The sequence below is a fragment of the Cetorhinus maximus genome, unplaced genomic scaffold, assembly GCF_964194155.1.
Source record: "Cetorhinus maximus unplaced genomic scaffold, sCetMax3.hap1.1 HAP1_SCAFFOLD_2936, whole genome shotgun sequence".
Taxonomy (NCBI): domain Eukaryota; kingdom Metazoa; phylum Chordata; class Chondrichthyes; order Lamniformes; family Cetorhinidae; genus Cetorhinus; species Cetorhinus maximus.
In genome coordinates, this window is record NW_027598866.1 from 9,060 (window position 1) to 29,448 (window position 20,389).

Sequence of the window (20,389 nt, forward strand, 5' to 3'; positions counted from 1 at the left end):
AGGGGTGTGAGGGGTATCCAGGGATGACAGGCAGTGATCAGTGATGTTTGAAGGTGGTTGGTTGTGGTTTCTGAGATATTGTGGATCTGGAACAGGTCGGGATTGTGTTTCAGTGGTCTCTGCTTCACTCCATGACCCCGGCTGCATCTGAAGCCACTCACTACTCTCACTCAGAGCTTTGCGTTCAGATAGGAAGTGGTAGTGAAATGTTAGTTACCCTTCCTTCATATCCACGACTAAAAATGGATCCAGAAAACATTACTTTTCAATTACATGTCTTTACTCCAACAATATAAATAACAGAGCCGGGACACTAACCCTACCGTGTTCCCCTCTGCAGGTTACAGACTTTCTGAAACAAATAATGCAAAGTCAATAAATGCATCAATAAATTGCAATCAACTTGTTGCAGGTCTCCCCAGACCAATCATTCACTCCTCAGTGCGATGCTTCAACTCCCAGGAACTCCAACTTGCTAAACCAGCTCCATCAGGAAGCTGAGTGGTGGCTGCTTCTCCTCCACCTCTACCCGCTCACAGGGCAGGAACGGGGTGGCCCAGGGAGTCGGGTGCGGGTCCTGAACCACAAAATTCCATCGCGGCTGGAAAAACTGAAGAAAGAATATTGTGATATATCTCCCTGTGATAAACCGGGATTCACAAGACTGATTATCAATGAGGAATCAGGCTCAACTGTCACAAATGTTCACTTCAACCAATGATAAAAAATTCAAAATGTCCCAGAAAATGTCAGAAAGATAAAATTAGTTCCACAGATTCTACAGAAGACAAGTTCAATGATTCTCTGCATAATCTTCATCAAAACCGACCGAAAACTAGACTGGTCTCATCCATTCTTAATTAAAGTCAACCTGAATGTGGGAACATCAAACACTCCCAGGACAGGTACAGCACGGGGTTAGATACAGAGTAAAGCTCCCTCTACACTGTCCCCATCAAACACTCCCAGGACAGGTACAGCACGGGGTTAGATACAGAGTAAAGCTCCCTCTACACTGTCCCCATCAAACACCCCCAGGACAGGTACAGCACGGGGTTAGATACAGAATAAAGCTCCCTCTACACTGTCCCCATCAAACACTCCCAGGACAGGTACAGCACGGGGTTAGATACAGAGTAAAGCTCCCTCTACACTGTCCCCATCAAACACTCCCAGGACAGGTACAGCACGGGGTTAGATACAGAATAAAGCTCCCTCTACACTGTCCCCATCAAACACTCCCAGGAGAGGTACAGCACGGGGTTAGATACAGAGTAAAGCTCCCTCTACACCGTCCCCATCAAACACTCCCAGGACAGGTACAGCATGGGGTTAGATACAGAGTAAAGCTCCCTCTACACTGTCCTCATCAAACACTCCCAGGACAGGTACAGCACGGGGTTAGATACAGAGTAAAGCTCCCTCTACACTGTCCCCATCAAACACTCCCAGGACAGGTACAGCACGGGGTTAGATACAGAGTAAAGCTCCGTCTACACTGTCCCCATCAAACACTCCCAGGACAGATATAGCACGGGGTTAGATACATCATAGAGCCCCTGCTACACTGTGTATTAATCCTATGCACTGTTTGAAACTTTGCTTGCAATATAGGTTAAGACAAGAAATAGTTTTTAAATAAACTATCAAACAATGTGTCATCATAAAAATTCTCAGGATGGTGTGTTGCTTCCTTGGTGCCAGGGACAAGGATATTACAGAGCGGCTGCAGCACATTCTTAAGGGGAAGGGTGAACAGGCAGAGGTCGTGGCTCACAATGGTGGCAATGACATAGGTAGAAAGAGGGATGAGGTCCTGACAGCAGATTTTACAGAGCCAGTAAGATATTAAAAAGCAGGACCTCAGAAGTAGTAATCTCTGGATTACTACCAGGGCCACACACATAGAAATAGGAGGTTAGAGTTGATGAATGCATGGCTGGAGAGATGGTATCAGAGATTCCGATTCCTCAGGCATTGGCCACAGTCCTGGGGAGAGTGGGACCTGAGCAAGTCAGACAGTTTGCACCTCAATGGGGCTGGGACCAGTATCCTTGCTGGGAGGTTTGCTAGGTGCTGTTGGGGAGGGTTTAGATTCGTTTGGCAGGGGGATGGGAACCTGTGGATAGACTCAGATGGGGCAAAATCAGAAATGGTAATGGAAGGCAAAAAAATCAGTGCGAGTCTGGGAGACAGAAGAAACAAAAGTGAGAAAATAAAAGAGTTTGACAGTGCTCAAGGGATATACTTCAATACAAGGAAGTAAAGCGGACGAGCTGAGGGCACAGACAGAAGTGTGGCAGTGTGATATCATAGCTATTATACAAATATGGCTTAAAAAGGGACAGAAATGGCAGCTCAACACTCCAGGTTACAGGGTTTTCAGACGAGATACAAAGGTGGGTGACAAAGGGAGGGAGGGATGGCAATTTTGGTTAGAGAAACAATTACAGCTGTGAGGAGGGATGATATGTCAGAAGGATCATCAATTGAGGCTTAGGAGGAAGAAACGGGCAGTCACAATACTGGCAGTGGACTATAGAGCCCCCAGTCAGAGGGAGATAGAAGAGCAAATATGTAGACAAATCTCTGAGAAACACAAAAACATTAGGGCAGTAATAGTCGGGGATTTTAACTACCCCAATATTATTGGGATAGTTTTAGTGTGAAAGGAATGTAGGGAACAGAGTTCTTGAAGTGCATTAAGGAGAACTTTTTTGGCCTGTATGTAGCAAGCCCAACAAGAGAGGGTGCAGTTCCTGACTTAGTTTTAGGAAATGAAGCTGGGCAGGTGGAAGGAGCGACAGTGGGAGAACATTTTGGTGGCAGTGATCATTATTCCGTTAGTTTTAACACAACTATGGAAAGGGACAAAGATAGAACAGGGTCAAAGTTCTAAATCGGGGCAAGGTCAATTTTCCTCGGCTGAGGAGTGATTTAGCAGATGTGGACAGGAGACAGCGACTAGCAGGTAAATCAGCAGATGTGGACAGGAGACAGCTACTAGAAGTAAATCAGCAGATGTGGACAGGAGACAGCGACTAGAAGGTAAATCAGCAGATGTGGACAGGAGACAGCTACTAGCAGGTAAATCAGCAGATGTGGACAGGAGACAGCTACTAGCAGGTAAATCAGCAGATGTGGACAGGAGACAGCTACTAGAAGTAAATCAGCAGATGTGGACAGGAGACAGCGACTAGAAGGTAAATCAGCAGATGTGGACAGGAGACAGCTACTAGAAGGTAAATCAGCAGATGTGGACAGGAGACAGCTACTAGAAGGTAAATCAGCAGATGTGGACAGGAGACAGCTACTAGAAGTAAATCAGCAGATGTGGACAGGAGACAGCGACTAGAAGGTAAATCAGCAGATGTGGACAAGAGACAGCTACTAGAAGGTAAATCAGCAGATGTGGAGAGGAAACAGCGACTAGCAGGTAAACCAGCAGATGTGGACAGGAGACAGCGACTAGCAGATAAATCAGCAGATGTGGACAGGATACAGCGACTAGCAGATAAATCAGCAGATATGGACAGGAGACAGCGACTAGCAGGTAAATCAGCAGATGTGGACAGGATACAGCGACTAGCAGGTAAATCAGTGTCAGGGCAGTGGGAGGCATTCGATGGGGAGATTCAAGGGGTTCAGCATAAACACGTTCCCACAAAGAAAAAGGGTGGGCCCACCAAACCTGGAGCCCCCTGGATGTCAAGGTGCTAACCAAGTAAGATAAGGCAGGAAAGGGAAGCTTTCACCAAGAACTCAATACTACAGAAAGTCGAGAGCGGTATAGGAAGTGGAGGGGTGAAATCAACAAGCAAATTAGGAAAACAAAAGAGAGGACATGAAAGAATATTGGCAAGCAAAATCAAGGAGCAGCCTAAGATGTTTTATTAATACATTAAGAGGATAACCAGGGAAAGAGTACAGCCCATAAAAGACCAAAAAGGTAACCTGTGTGTGGAGACGGACGATGTGGGTATGGTTCTGAATGAATACTTTGCTTCTGTCTTCACAAAAGAGGGGGACAATGCAGACATTATAATTAAGGAGGAGGAGGAGTGTGAAGTATCGGATGTGATAAACATAGGGAAAGAGGAAGTATTAAGGGGATTAGCATCCTTGAAAGTGGATAAATCACCAGGGCTGAATGAAACGTACCCCAGGCTGTTAAAAGAAGCCAGGGAGAAAATTACCAAAGATCTGACCGTCCATTTTCCAATCCTCACTGGATACAGGTGTGGTGCTGGAGGATTGGAGCTCTCCTTTGTTTAAAAAGGGAGGGAGGGGTTGGGATAGACTGAATAATTATAGGCCACTCAGTATGATCTCGAGAGTGGGCAAATTATTGGAATCAATTCTGAGGGACAGGATAAACAAGGATTAATCAGGGATGGTCAGATTGGATTTGTTATGGGACGGTCATGTCTGACTGACTTGATTGAATTTTTTGAGGAAGTAACATGGATTGATGAGGGTAATGGAGCAGTTGATGTGGTCTGCATGCATTTTAGCAAGGTTTTTGACAAGGCTCCACATGGCAAACCTTAAAATAATAAAAGCCCATGGGATCCAGGGGGATGTAGCAAGCTGGATACTAAACTGGCTCAGTGTCAGGGAACAAAGGGTAGTGGTTGATGGATGTTTTTGTGACTGGAAGGCTGCTTCCAATAGGGTTCTGCAGGGTTCAGTACCGGGTCCCCTGCTTTTTGAGGTATATATCAATGATTTGGTCTAAATGTAGGGGGAATGATCTAGAAGTTTGAGGACGACACAAAAATTGATTGTGTGGTTGATAAGCGAGGGGGATTGCTATAGACGGCACGAAGATATCAATGGACTGGTCAGGTGGGCAGAGGAGTGATAAGTGGAATTCAACTCAGAGAAGTGTGAGGTGATGCATTTGGGGAGGTCAAACAAGGAAAAGAATTACCCAACAAATGGGAGAATACTGAGAGTGTAGAGGAAGTGAGAGACCTTGCAGTGAATGTCCACAGGTCCCTGCAGGTTGCAGGGCAGGTGGATAAGGTGGTTAAGAAGGTGTATGGAATCCTTTCCTTTATTAGCCAAGGCTTGGACTATAAGAGCAGGGAGGTTATGCTGAACTACATAAAACATAGTTAGGCCACAACTTGAATACTGTCTGCAGTTCTGGTCACATTACAGAAAGGATGTGATTGTATTTGAGAGGGTACAGGGGAGATTTATCAGGATGTTGCCAGGACTGGAAAATTGCAGCTATGAGGAAAGATTGGAGAGGCTGGGGTTGTTCTCCTTGGGACAGGGGAGGCTGAGGGGAGATGTACAACATTGTGAGGGACCTGAATAGAGTGGGTAGCAAGGGCCGATTTACTTTAGCAGAGAGGTCGGTGACTAGGAGGCATAGATTTAAAGTGACTGGTAGAAAGATTACAGGGGAGATAGAAAAAATGATTTCACCCAGAGGGTTGTGGGGGTCTGGAACTCACTGCCTGAAAGGGGAGTAGAGGCAGAAACCCTCAACTCATTGTAAAGGATGTGTACCTGAAGTGCAGTAACCTGCAGGATTACTGTCCAAATGCTGGAAAGCGGGATGAGGCTGGGGCGGACATGATGGCCCAAGCAGCCTCCTCCTGTGCCGCTAACTTTCTATGATTGTATAACAGGTTTGCACTTGGCCCAGTTCCTACTGGGAAATGGATTTAGACTTTCAGAGCCACTGTCCAGCTTCCAGGGATAAATGGATCGCCACTGCCCAGTGTCCCCCTGTGCAAGTGCTGACCTTTAACTAACCTTAGCATATTGGGATTCACCAGCAAATAGCTTAATTTTATGGTTTCATACCTCATCTGAAAAATGACACCTCCGACAGTGCAGCAATCCCTCAGTACTGTCCCTCCGACAGTGCAGCACTCTCTCAGTACTGACCCTCCGACAGTGCAGCACTCCCTCAGTACTGTCCCTCCGACAGTGCAGCACTCCCTCAGTACTGTCCCTCCGACAGTGCGGCACTCCCTCAGTACTGACCCTCCGACAGTGCGGCACTCCCTCAGTACTGACCCTCCGACAGTGCGGCACTCCCTCAGTACTGACCTTCCGACAGTGCGGCACTCCCTCAGTACTGTCCCTCCGACAGTGCGGCACTCCCTCAGTACTGACCCTCCGACAGTGCAGCACTCCCTCAGTACTGAACCTCCGACAGTGCAGCACTCCCTCAGTACTGTCCCTCCGACAGTGCAGCACTCTCTCAGTACTGACCCTCCGACAGTGCGGCACTCCCTCAGTACTGACCCTCCAACAGTGCGGCACTCCCTCAGTACAGACCCTCTGACAGTGCAGCACTCCCTCAGTACTGACCCTCCGACAGTGCAGCGCTCCCTCAGTACTGACCCTCCGACAGTGCAGCACTCCCTCAGTACTGACCCTCTGACAGTGCGGCACTCCCTCAGTACTGACCTTCCGACAGTGCTGCACTCCCTCAGTACTGACCCTCTGACAGTGCAGCACTCCCTCAGTACTGACCCTCTGACAGTGCGGCACTCCCTCAGTACAGACCCTCTGACAGTGCGGCACTCCCTCAGTACTGACCCTCCGACAGTGCAGCACTCCCTCAGCACTGACCCTCCGACAATGCGGCACTCCCTCAATACTGACCCTCCGACAATGCGGCACTCCCTCAATACTGACCCTCCGACAATGCAGCGCTCCCTCAATACTGACCCTCTGACAGTGCTGCACTCCCTCAGTACTGACCCTCTGACAGTGCGGCACTCCCTCAGTACTGACCCTCCGACAGTGCAGCACTCCGTCAGTACTGACCCTCCAACAGTGCAGCACTCCCTCAGTACTGACCCTCCGACAGTGCGGCACTCCCTCAATACTGACCCTCCGACAGTGCAGCACTCCGTCAGTACTGACAGTGGGATTGTCATTCTGAAATATGAGCTCATGTCTTGAACCCACCCCCACTGGTGATATGTGGACCCGCTGGATGGTCATTGTTATAACTGTATACTGAATCTCATGCCTATGATTAACAGCCTTTACCAACTCTCTATCATCCAGATCAGTGTTGTTTCTGAAGTCTGCTATCCCAGTGCTGCCTGTAGATTGTTGTCCTGAATTGATCTCCTCCAGCTCCTCATGTTGTCCTGGATTGATCTCCTCCAGATCCTCATTGTCCTGTGTCAGGCCCTGGGATCTGTTCGCACCCCATCTCAGAGCTTTCAGTCTGAGGACACAAGTCAGCAGCATGTTAGAGTCAGCCCATCACAGGACTTTTATCAAATTCAGAAAAGGGATGGCAGAGGGAATGGGGCACAGAGAGAGGGGGCAGGGAGAGAGAACTGGGCAGCACAAGGGGGCAGGAAGAGCAGGAAGCACTGGCAGTACAGGGTGGAAAGTGAGAGAGGGAGAGATGGGGGGCACTGGCAGTACAGGGTGGACAGTGAGAGAGGGAGAGACGGGGGGCACTGGCAGTACAGGGTGGACAGTGAGAGAGGCAGAGACCTGGGACACTGGCAGTACAGGGTGGACAGTGAGAGAGGGAGAGACGGGGGGCACTGGCAGTACAGGGTGGACAGTGAGAGAGGGAGAGACGGGGGGCACTGGCAGCACAGGGTGGACAGTGAGAGAGGGGGAGACTGGGGGCACTGGCAGCACAGGGTGGACAGTGAGAGATTGGGAGACGGGGGGCACTGGCAGTACAGGGTGGACAGTGAGAGAGGGAGAGACGGGGGGGGGGGCACTGGCTGTACAGGGTGGACAGTGAGAGAGGGAGAGACGGGGGGCACTGGCTGTACAGGGTGGACAGTGAGAGAGGGAGAGACGGGGGGCACTGGCTGTACAGGGTGGACAGTGAGAGAGGGAGAGGCGGGGGGCACTGGCTGTACAGGGTGGACAGTGAGAGAGGGAGAGACGGGGGGCACTGGCAGTACAGGGTGGACAGTGAGAGAGGGAGAGACGGGGGGCACTGGCTGTACAGTGAGAGAGGGAGAGACGGGGGGCACTGGCTGTTCAGTGAGAGAGGGAGAGACGGGGGGCACTGGCAGTACAGGGTGGACAGTGAGAGAGGGAGAGACGGGGGACACTGGCTGGACAGGGTGGACAGTGAGAGAGAGGGGGAGACGGGGGGCACTGGCAGTACAGGGTGGACAGTGAGAGAGGGAGAGACAGGGGCACTGGCAGTACAGGGTGGACAGTGAGAGAGGGAGAGACAGGGGGCACTGGCAGTACAGGGTGAACAGTGAGAGAGGGAGAGACGGGGGGCACTGGCAGTACAGGGTGGACAGTGAGAGAGGGAGAGACGGGGGGCACTGGCAGTACAGGGTGGACAGTGAGAGAGGGAGAGACGGGGGGCACTGGCAGAACAGGGTGGACAGTGAGAGAGGGAGAGACAGGGGCACTGGCTGTACAGGGTGGACAGTGAGAGAGGGAGAGACAGGGGCACTGGCAGCACAGGGTGGACAGTGAGAGAGGGAGAGACGGGGGGCACTGGCTGTACAGGGTGGACAGTGAGAGAGGGAGAGACGGGGGTCACTGGCAGTACAGGGTGGACAGTGAGAGAGGGAGAGACAGGGGCACTGGCTGTACAGGGTGGACAGTGAGAGAGGGAGAGACGGGGCGGGGCACTGGCAGTACAGGGTGGACAGTGAGAGAAGGAGAGACGGGGGGCACTGGCTGTACAGGGTGGACAGTGAGAGAGGGGGAGACAGGGGCACTGGCAGCACAGGGTGGACAGTGAGAGAGGGAGAGACGGGGGCACTGGCTGTACAGGGTGGACAGTGAGAGAGGGAGAGACGGGGGGCACTGGCAGTACAGGGTGGACAGTGAGAGAGGGAGAGACAGGGGCACTGGCTGTACAGGGTGGACAGTGAGAGAGGGATAACGGGGGGCACTGGCAGTACAGGGTGGACAGTGAGAGAAGGAGAGACGGGGGGCACTGGCTGTACAGGGTGGACAGTGAGAGAGGGGGAGACGGGGGGGGGGCACTGGCAGCACAGGGTGGACAGTGAGAGAGGGAGAGACGGGGGGCACTGACTGTACAGGGTGGACAGTGAGAGATGGAGAGACGGGGGGGGCACTGGCTGTACAGGGTGGACAGTGAGAGAGGGAGAGACGGGGGCACTGGCAGTACAGGGTGGACAGTGAGAGAGGGGGAGACAGGGGCACTGGCAGTACAGGGTGGACAGTGAGAGAGAGGGGGAGACGGGGGGGCACTGGCTGTACAGGGTGGACAGTGAGAGAGGAAGAGACGGGGGGAACTGGCTGTACAGGGTGGACAGTGAGAGAGAGGGGGAGACGGGGGGCACTGGCTGTACAGGGTGGACAGTGAGAGAGAGGGGGAGACGGGGGGCACTGGCAGCACAGGGTGGACAGTGAGAGAAGGAGAGACGGGGGGCACTGGCTGTACAGGGTGGACAGTGAGAGAGGGGGAGATGGGGGGGGCACTGGCAGCACAGGGTGGACAGTGAGAGAGGGAGAGACGGGGGGCACTGACTGTACAGGGTGGACAGTGAGAGATGGAGAGACGGGGGGGGCACTGGCTGTACAGGGTGGACAGTGAGAGAGGGAGAGACGGGGGCACTGGCAGTACAGGGTGGACAGTGAGAGAGGGGGAGACAGGGGCACTGGCAGTACAGGGTGGACAGTGAGAGAGAGGGGGAGACGGGGGGCACTGGCTGTACAGGGTGGACAGTGAGAGAGAGGGGGAGACGGGGGGCACTGGCAGCACAGGGTGGACAGTGAGAGAGGGGGAGACGGGGGGGCACTGGCAGTACAGGGTGGACAGTGAGAGGGGGAGACGGGGGGCACTGGCTGTACAGGGTGGACAGTGAGAGAGGGGGAGACGGGGGGCACTGGCTGTACAAGGTGGACAGTGAAACAGTGAGAGACGGGGTCACTGGTGAAAGGGGGTCGGGGGGTGGATGCATTGACGGGGCAACATTACAAAAGGCAGAGGCTGTGCTTCATACTGATCAATCCCTTTCTGTCTCCTCTTCAGCTCTTCCAGGTGACAGACGACGGCCATGACACATCTCTCACCAGCTTCCCTCCTCCTCCTTTTCTTCCTGCCGTACAGTTCCCTCGGTGAAGGCAGTCTCTCCAGCTCCAGGGCTGAGGCAGAACATCTGATGTCCTGTTTCACGTTTGGTCTTTGGGCAGCCTGACTACTGAGCTGCAGACAGAGGAACAGAGAGAGAAAACCTTAATATAGTAGCAAAACATGTTGTCTAGAGGAGGTAGAGAGTCAACAAAGGGTTAACTGAGTGGACAAAAGTTTGGAAAATTGAGTTTTTTAAATTCAGTCACAGGATGTGAGTGTCGCTGGCTAGTCCAGCATTTATTGCCCGTCCCTAATTGCCCCTTGAGAAGGTGGGGGTGAGCTGCCTTCTTGAACCGCTGCAGTCCCTGTGGTGTAGGTACACCCACAGTGCTGTTAGGAAGGGAGTTCCAGGATTTTGACCCAGCGACAGTGAAGGAACGGTGATATATTTCCAAGTCAGGATGGTAAGTGACTTGGAGGGGAACTTCCAGGTGGTGATGTTCCCATCTATCTGCTGCCCTCGTCCTTCTAGATGGTAGTGGTTGTGGGTTTGGAAGGTGCTGTCTAAGGAGCCTTGGTGAATTCCTGCAGTGCATCTTGTAGATGGTACACACACTGCTGCTACTGTGCGTCGGTGGTGGAGGGAGTGAATGTTTGTGGATGGGGTGTCAATCAAGCGGGGCTGCTTTGTCCTGGATGGTGTTGAGCTTGTTGAGTGTTGTTGGAGCTGCACTCATCCAGGCAAGTGGAGAGTATTCCATCACACTCCTGACTTGTGCCTTGTAGATGGTGGACAGGCTTTGGAGAGTCAGGAGGTGAGTTACTCGCTGCAGGATTCCCAGCCTCTGACCTGCTCTTGTAGTCATAGTATTTATATGGCTGGTCCAGTTCAGTTTCTGGTCAATGACAACCCCCAGAATGTTAATAGCGGGGGATTCAGTGATGGTAATGACATTGAATGTCAAGGGCTGATGGTTAGATTCTCTCTTGTTGGAGATGGTCATTGCCTGACACTTGTGTGGCACGAATGTTACTTGCCACTTGTCAGCCCAAGCCTGGATATTGTCCAGGTCTTGCTGCACTTGGACATGGACTGCTTCAGTATCTGAGGAGTCACGAATGGTGCTGAACATTGTGCAATCATCAGCGAACATCCCCACTTCTGACCTTATGATGGAAGGAAGGTCATTGATGAAGCAGCTGAAGATGGTTGGGCCGAGGACGCTACCCTGAGGAACTCCTGCAGTGATGTCCTGGAACTGAGATGACTGACCTCCAACAGCTACAACCATCTTCCTTTGAGCTGGGTATGACTCTAACCAGAGGAGAGTTTTCGCCCTGATTCCCATTGACTCCAGTTTTGCTAGGGCTCCTTGATGCCACACTAAGTCAAATGCGGCCTTGATGTTAAGGGCAGCCACTCTCATCTCACCTCGGGAGTTCGGCTCTTTTGTCCATGTTTGACCCAAGGCTGTAATGAGGTCAGGAGCTGAGTGGCCCTGGCGGAACCCAAACTGGGCATCAGTGATCAGGTTATTGCTAAGCAAGTGCCGCTTGATAGCACTGTTGATGACCCCTTCCATTACTTTACTGATGATCGAGAGTAGACTGATGGGGCAGTAATTGGCCGGGTTGGATTTGTCCTGCTTTTTGTGTACAGGACATACCTGGGCAATTTTCCACATTGCCGGGTAGATGTCAGTGTTGTAGCTGTACTGGAACAGCTTGGCTAGGGGCGCAGCAAGTTCTGGAGCACAAGTCTTCAGTACTATTGCTGGGATATTGTCAAGGCCCAAAGCCTTTGCAGTATCCAGTGCCTTCAGCTGTTTCTTGATATCACATGGAGTGAATCGAATTGGCTGAAGACTGGCATCTGTGATGCTGGGGACCTCTGGAGGAGGCCTAGATGGATCATCCACTCAGCACTTCTGGCTGAAGATTGTAGCAAACGCTTCAGCCTTACCTTTTGCACTAATGTGCTGGGCTCCTCCATCAGTGAGGATGGGGATATTTGTGGAGCCTCCTCCTCCAGTGAGCTGTTTAATTGTCCACCACCATTCACGATTAGATGTGACAGGACTGCAGAGCTTAGATCTGATCCGTTGGTTGTTGAATCGCTTAGCCCTGTCTATCACTTGCTGCTTATGCTGTTTGACACACAAGCAGTCCTGTGTTATAGCTTCACCAGGTTGACACCTCATTTTTAGGTATGCCTGGTGCTGCTCCTGGCATGCCCTCCTGTACTCCTCATTGAACCAGGGTTCATCCCTGGCTTGATGGTAATGGTAGAGTGGGGGATATGCCGGGCCATGAGGTTACAGATTGTGTTCCGAGTACAATTCTGCTGCTGCTGATGGCCCACAGCACCTCATGGATGCCCAGTCTTGAGTTGCTCGATCTGTTTGAAATCTATCCCATTTAGCACGGTGGTAGTGCCACACAACATGGAGAGTATCCTCAATGTGAAGGTGGGACTTTGTTTCTACAAGGATTATGCGGTGGTCACTCCTACCGATACTGTCATGGACAGATGCATCTGCGGCAGGCGGGTTGGTGAGGAAGAGGTCAAGTATGTTTCTCCCTCTTGTTGGTTCCCTCGCCATCTGCCGCAGACCCAGTCTAGCAGCTATGTCATTTAGGACTCGGCCAGCTCAGTCAATCGTGGTGCTACCTAGACACTGCTGGTGATGAGCATTGAAGTCCCCCACCCAGAGTACATTCTGCACCCTTGCCAGTGTTTCCTCCAAGTGGTATTCAATATGAAGGAGCACTGATTCATCAATTGAAGGAGGACGGTAGATGGTAATCAGCAGGAGGTTTCCTTGTCCATGTTTGGCCTGATACCATGAGGCTTCACGGGGTCCGGAGTCAATGTTGAGGACTCCCAGGGCGACTCCGTCTCGATTGTATACCACTGTGCCGCCACCTCTGCTGGGTCTGTCCCGCCTGTGGGACAGGACATACCCAGGGATGGTGATGGTGGTGTCTGGGACATTATCTGTAAGATATGATTCTGTGAGGATGACTATGTCAGGTTGTTGCTTGACTAGTCTGTGAGACAGCTCTCCCAATTTCAGCACTAACCCCCAGATGTTAGTAAGGAGGACTTTGCAGGGTCGACAGACCCAAGTTTGCTGTTGTCTTTTCCAGTGCCTGGGTCGTTGCTGGGTGGTCCATCCAGTTTTATTCCTTATTGACTTGTTTTTAGCAGTTTGATTCAACTGAGTGTCTGGCTCGGCCATTTCAGAGGGCATTTTAAGAGTCAACCACGTTGCTGTGGGTCTGGAGTCACGTGTAGGCCGGACCGGGTAAGGACGGCAGATTTCCTTCCCTAAAGGACATGGTGAACCAGATGGGTTTTTACGACAATCGACAATGGTTTCATGGTCACCATTAGACTCTTAATTCCAGATATTTTAATAAAAAATTCGATTTTTACTGAATTCAAATTCCACCATCTGCCAAGGTGGGATTGAAACCTGGGTCCCCGCAGCATTAGCCTGGGATTCTGGATCACTAGTCTATAGTGACAATACCACTACACCACCGCCTCCCCCTGAGTGTAATGTGGGAAAATGTGAGGTTGTTCACATTGGCAGGAAGAAAAGAAAAGCAGTAAACTATTTAGATTGGAAGAGATTGCAGAACTCGTGGCACAGAATGGTTTCCTGGTCCATGAATCACAAAAAGTTAGTTTGCAGGTGCAGCAAGTGATTAGGGAGGCAAATGAAATGTTGGTGTTTATTGCAAAGGGAATGGAATATAAAAGTGGGGATGTTTTGCTGCAGGTGTACAGGGCCTTGGTGAGACCACATCTGGAATATTGTGTACAGTTGTGGTCTCCTTATTTGAAAAAGGATATAATTGCATCAGAAGCAGTTCCAAAAAGGGTCACTCAACTCATTCCTGCGACAAAGGGCTTATTTTATGATGAAAGGTTGAACAGGTTGGTCCCATTGCAGTTTAGAAGAATGAGAAGTGATCTTATGGAACCATATAAGATCCTGAGGGGCCTTGACAGAGGGAATGCCAGGAGGATGTTTCCTGTTGTGGGGGCCAAGAACTTGAAGGCACAGTTTACAAATAAGGAGCCTCCCTTTTAAGATGGAAGTGAGGAGGAATTTTTCCTCTCAGAGGGATGTCAGTCTGTGGAATTCTCTTCCCCAGAGAGCAGGGGAGGCTGGGTCAATGAATATATTCAAGGCTGAGTTCGACAGATTTTTGATCGACAAGGGAGTCAAGGGTTATGAGGGGCTGACAGGAAAGTGGAGTGGAGACCACAACCAGATCAGCCATGACATTATTGAATGGCGGAGCAGGCTTGAAGGGCCGAATGGCCTACTCATGCTGCTCAGTCCTATGTTACCTAACAATATTAGATACTACCCGGTGTGTTACTGGTCCCCAGGAAGCAGGAGTGTGATGCTGTTATTGGCCAGTTGTAAAGCAGTAGACATTGTTCTGATTGGCCTCTTGCACCCCTCCTCCCCCACTCAAGGGGTAGGAAATGAGGCAGTGTTCCTGTTCCTGATCCCTGTGTATGATGAACGTGAAGCAACATGACTGGAGCTAATGTCCTGAAACCCATTGTGATCTCGGAATGTTTTATACAGACAGTGCAGCCGGAGAGAAACCCCTGAGACACCATTCCCCAGCGAGGGTCCCTCCCTCATGTTCCCCCAGAGAGAGACCCTCACCCGAGTCCCCCCAGCGAGAGACCCTCACCCGAATCCCCCCGCGAGAGACCCTCGCCCGAGTCCCCCCAGCGAGAGACCCTCACCCGAATCCCCCCGCGAGAGACCCTCACCCATATCCCCGCAGCGAGAGACCCTCACCGAATCCCCCCAGCGAGAGACCCTCACATGAGTCCCCCCAGCGAGAGACCCTCACCCGAATCCCCGCAGCGAGAGACCCTCACCCGAGTCCCCCCAGCGAGAGACCCTCACCCGAGTCCCCCCAGCGAGAGACCCTCACATGAGTACCCCCAGCGAGAGACCCTCACCCGAGTCCCCCCAGCGAGAGACCCTCACCCGAATCCCCGCAGCGAGAGACCCTCACCCGAGTCCCCCCAGCGAGAGACCCTCACATGAGTACCCCCAGCGAGAGACTCTCACCCGAATCCCCGCAGCGAGAGACCCTCATCCGAGTCCCCCCAGCGAGAGACCCTCACCCGAGTCCCCCCAGCGAGAGACCCTCACCCGAGTCCCCCCAGCGAGAGACCCTCACCCGAGTCCCCCCAGCGAGAGACCCTCACCCGAGTCCCCCCAGCGAGAGACCCTCACCCGAGTCCCCCCAGCGAGAGACCCTCACCCGAGTCCCCCCAGCGAGAGACCCTCACCCGAGTCCCCCCAGCGAGAGACCCTCACCCGAGTCCCCCCAGCGAGAGACCCTCACCCGAGTCCCCCCAGCGAGAGACCCTCACCCGAGTCCCCCCAGCGAGAGACCCTCACCCGAGTCCCCCCAGCGAGAGACCCTCACCCGAGTCCCCCCAGCGAGAGACCCTCACCCGAGTCCCCCCAGCGAGAGACCCTCACCCGAGTCCCCCCAGCGAGAGACCCTCACCCGAGTCCCCCCAGCGAGAGACCCTCACCCGAGTCCCCCCAGCGAGAGACCCTCACCCGAGTCCCCCCAGCGAGAGACCCTCACCCGAGTCCCCCCAGCGAGAGACCCTCACCCGAGTCCCCCCAGCGAGAGACCCTCACCCGAGTCCCCCCAGCGAGAGACCCTCACCCGAGTCCCCCCAGCGAGAGACCCTCACTCCAATCCCCCCAGCGAGAGACCCTCACCCATATCCCCTCAGCGAGAGACCCTGATCCGAGTCCCCCCAGCGAGAGACCCTCACCCGAGTCCCCCCAGCGAGAGACCCTCACTCCAATCCCCCCAGCGAGAGACCCTCACCCATATCCCCTCAGCGAGAGACCCTCACCCGAGTCCCCCCCAGCGAGAGACCCTCACCCGAGTCCCCCCCAGCGAGGGGAACTTGTGTTAACTGTAAATGTCTCGTACCCAAGTGCAGTTCATTTTGAAATGCTCACTGACCCCTGGTGGACATCACTGTGTACATCCTTTAAGATACGCCTGAACACCAAGCCCTTTGACCAATCTTCAATCACCTTTCCTAATCTCCTAATTTAGCTAAGTGTCAAATAATCGCTCCTTGGGATATTTGACAATATTTTCCAAGAGGGGACTTGACAGGGTGGATGCTGAAAGAATGTTTCCCCTTGTGGGAGAGACTAGAACTAGGAGTCACTGTTTAAAAATAAGGGGGTCTTCCATTTAAGACAGAGATGAGAAGAAATATTTTTCTCTCAAAGGGCTGTAAGTCTTTGGAACTCCCTTCCCCATAGATCGGAGGAGGCAGGGTCACTGAGTATTTTTGAGACGGGGTAGATAAATTCTTGACTAACAAGGCAGTCAAAGGTTATTGAGGTAGGTGGAATGTGTAGTTGAGGCCACAGTCAGATTAGCCATGATCTTATTGAATAGAGGAGCAGACTCGAAGGGTCAAATGCCTACTCCTGCTCCTAATTCATATGTTCACAAATACATAAACGTGCTATATAAATGTAAGGAGTTGTTTGCAGCAGTGAAACAGGCTCCTTGTAACTAGCTCCAGCACTGTGCACTCCCATGCAGTGGACGCTTGTGCTGCAGGCTCCGGGCTCTGGTGCTGGGGGCTCCCGTGCAGCGGGCTCCGGTGCTGCAGGCTCTGAGCTCCAGTACTGCAGGCTCCCGTGCAGCGGGCTCCAGCATGGCAGGCTCCCATGCAGCGGACTCCGGTGCTGCAGGCTCCCGTGCAGCGGGCTCCAGCACTGCAGGCTCCCATGCAGCGGGCTCCGGTGCTGCAGGCTCCCATGCAGCAGGCTCCAGTGCTGCAGACTCCCATGCAGCGGGCTCCGGTGCTGTAGGCTCCCATGCAGCGGGCTCCGGTGCTGCGGACTCTTGTGCTGCAGGCTCCGAGCTCCCGTGCTGCGGGCTCCCGTGCTGCGGGCTCCCGTGCTGCAGGCTCCCACGCTGAGGGCTCATATCGCTGTCCTCAAGATGAAACTCACAGCATTGAAGAGAACTCCTCTTGCACTTGGACTGCAGTCTGCAGTCTCCCCTTCACTCCTCCCCACCCACAATGGCACAAAGACCTCTCCACAGATGTAGCAGCTTCAAACCTGCTTGCTGCAAACTTGGGGTGTTGCTCACCAATCTCGGAGAAGCCTCTTCATACACTTCCATCCAATGAGGGCTGTAAAACACAATCACAGGGGGAAGGGTCAACACTGCACAATGAATAGACAACAATCTGCGGGGAGATACTGTCAATGCTGAAAACTCCCTTTTCACCTTCCCCCCGCCCTGTCCTCTCCTGAAGACAGAGGATCCAGAGGCACAAGCTATCCTCTGCTTACCTTACCCAACACCCCACCTAACATCGCAGTCAGAGAACTTATAGCTCAGGAGGCCATTCAACTCCTCGTGCCTGTGTCAGCTCAGACCATGAGTATCACCCAGCTACTCGAGAGCGAAAGAAACAGGCAAGGTTCACCCTGTCCACACACACATCTTCCAGAAACTCTGGGTACTAGCCTGGTGCCTCTCCCCACTTCCTTAACCGGGATGAGGAGGGAGCTGGGTGGGGTTTACAGAGTAACTGGATTCCCCATGTTACCGGCCCAGCTGAGTATAGAGGTGGGAAGAGTGGGGGGGTGGTCCCATCTTCCACAGGGTCCAGATGGCCACTAAAGTTTGGCTGCTCCAGATTCATGCTCCTCTTGCTTCACTCTCCCCCTCCCCCCCCCACCACCACGCTGCTCATGGTATAGGGGGATTGGCTGAGCACCCCCTTCCTCCATCCCCAAAGGTCCCTTTCTCCCAACCCACCTCTCCCCGAGCGCTCTCGTGCAGCACCCTCCCACTTCCTGGTGCTTCTTTATCTACCCCTGCAGCAAAGCAGCAACAGAGAGCTGGGGGGGGGGGCGCGGGGCGGGGTGGGAGTGAGGCCACAGGTTAGAGCCCAGGTCAGCAGGAACACATTCTGCTCAGCCTGTCGCGCAGGACCCAGCGTCTCCAGCAGAGCTAGCCTGCGAGAGACCCAACACACAGCCTCCCACTGTAACCAGGTGTGTGTGTGCTTACCCTGCATGGAGTGGATGTGCGTGATCCATCGCACAAGCCCAGTTCCTCACAATGGCTGGAGAACGCGGTCTGCTTTCAGCTTCTGCTTCATACCTGCTGACTGTCTTCGAACGCCTGCAATGGGTTAGAAATTAACACAGACACAGAGAGAGAGAAAATAAAGTGGAGAGAGGGAAAGAGAGCAATGGGGGAACATAGAGAGAGAGAAAGGGGGGATGGGAGATGGAAAGGGCAAAAAGACAGGGGGTGACAGTGAGGGAAAAAGAGGGGGAAACAGAGAGAGAAAGAAAAAAGGATGAGAGAAAAAGAAAAAGGAGAGAGAAAGAAAGGCGAGGACAGTGAGATAGAGAGAAAGAGAAAGAGTCAGGTTGGAGAGCACTAAGTGGGGCCTGGCAGACTCTTACAGTTTCACTCTCTTCTCAACCTCTCTCTTCCTCCTTTCAGATTCCAATGCAGCACTCCCTCAGTACTGACCCTCCGACAGTGCGGCACTCCCTCAGTACTGACCCTCCGACAGTGCGGCGCTCCCTCAGTACTGACCCTCTGACAGTGCGGCACTCCCTCAGTACTGACCCTCTGACAGTGCAGCACTCCCTCAGTACTGACCCACCGACAGTGCAGCACTCCCTCAGTACTGACCCTCCGACAGTGCGGCACTCCCTCAGTACTGACCCTCCGACAGTGCAGCGCTCCCTCAGTACTGACCCTCTGACAGTGCAGTAATCGCTCAGTACTGACCCTCCAACAGTGCAGCACTCCCTCAGTACTGACCCTCCGACAGTGCAGCACTCCCTCAGTACTGACCCTCCGACAGTGCCAGGCTCCCTCAGTGATGAGGAGGAGGAACCCTATCTGATCTCCTCCTCTCAATAACCCAGATGAAGTTTGTTATTGTCTTTCCCGCTAACAGTCTGAGATGAGTTAGAAACATGAAGCAGGAATGTGAAGCTATCCATTATCCATTATCCATTTTTCAGGCAGTGCATTGACCCCCAATGAGACAGCTGCTGGCCCAAAAGCACCCTTTGTGAAAACGCACAAGGAATAACGTACGTTACAAACGGTATGAAATTCTCATCATTCTCTTCTTCAGAGTTGCTTTGAAGACTCCATGGTGTTTTAAAATGCTGTCCCTTCATAGCTCTGGAGAGACAGAGGAAGAAGAATTAACCTAGCAGTTTAAGGCATACACAAAGGAGCCAACGAGAGGGAGCAAATGAGAAATAGAGAGTGAAAGAGAGAAGAGAGGGAGCACGAGAGGCAGTGAGGGACCTAAATAGAGAGAGCAAGAGAGTATTGCAGAAAATAGAACCTCGTGTTATGGAAGGTAACATATACATGGATAGAAGATTGGTTGGCTAACAGGAGGCAGAGAGTATGTATAAATGGGTACTTTTCAGGTTGGCAAGATGTAATGAGTGGTGTGCCACAGGGATCAGTGCTGGGACCTCAGCTGTTTAAAGTTTATATGAATGGCCTGGATAAGGGGATGGGATGGTTGCCAAATTTGCTGATGACACAAAGATAGATAGGAAAGTAAGTTGTGAAGAGGACAAAAGTAGGCCACAGAAAGGTACAGACAGGTTAAGTGAGTGGGCAAAGATCTGGCAAATGGAGCATAATGTGGAAAAATGTGAAATTGTCCATTCTGGCAGGAAGAATAAAAGAGAGGCATATTATCGAGATGGTGAGAGATTGCAGAGCTCGGAGGTGCAGAGAGATCTGGGTGTCTTAGTGCATGAATCACAAAATGCTAGTATACAGGTGTAGCACGTAATTAAGAAAGTTAATAAAATGTTATAATTTATTGCGAGGGGATTTGATTACAAAAGTAGCGAGGTTATGCTTCAGTTATACAGAGCACTAGTGAGACCACATCTGGAGAACTGTGTACAGTTTGGTCACCTTATTTAAGGAAGGATGTAAATACATTGGAAGCAGTTCAGAGAAGGTTTACCAGACTAATACCTGGAATGGGTGGGTTGTCTTATGAGGAAAGGTTGGACAGGCTAAGCTTGTATCCGCTGGAGTTTCGAAGAGTGAGAGGCGACTTGATTGAAACATATAAGATCCTGAGGGGTCTTGACAGGGTGGATGTGGAGAAGATGTTTCCTCTTGTGGGAGAATTTAGATCTAGGAGACACTGTTTAAAAATAAGGGGTCGTCCATTTAAAACGGAGATGAGATGAAACATTTTCTCTCAGAGGGTTGTGAGTCTTTGGAACTCTCTTCCTG

The 20,389-nt window shown here is 52.2% G+C and overlaps 1 protein-coding gene across 2 annotated transcripts; it reads right to left on the reverse strand.

Annotated features, from left to right (window-relative positions):
• Positions 1-278: 278 nt before the first annotated feature.
• LOC144677718 (protein INCA1) lies at positions 279-19,670 on the reverse strand. 2 transcript variants are annotated; one of them, XM_078537751.1, is made up of 7 exons: positions 19,208-19,670; positions 18,155-18,268; positions 17,222-17,264; positions 9,954-10,156; positions 7,124-7,210; positions 7,027-7,090; positions 279-610 (listed from the first exon to the last, which is right to left on the reverse strand). In XM_078537751.1, the coding sequence occupies exons 1-7, from the start codon at positions 19,291-19,293 to the stop codon at positions 476-478; spliced, it is 732 nt and encodes a 243-aa protein (XP_078393877.1). In that variant the 5' UTR covers positions 19,294-19,670; the 3' UTR covers positions 279-475. The 2 variants fall into 2 exon arrangements, with proteins under 2 accessions (XP_078393877.1, XP_078393878.1); XM_078537752.1 differs by lacking the exon at positions 18,155-18,268 and having other exon boundaries at positions 19,208-19,296.
• Between the last annotated feature and the right edge of the window lie 719 nt (positions 19,671-20,389).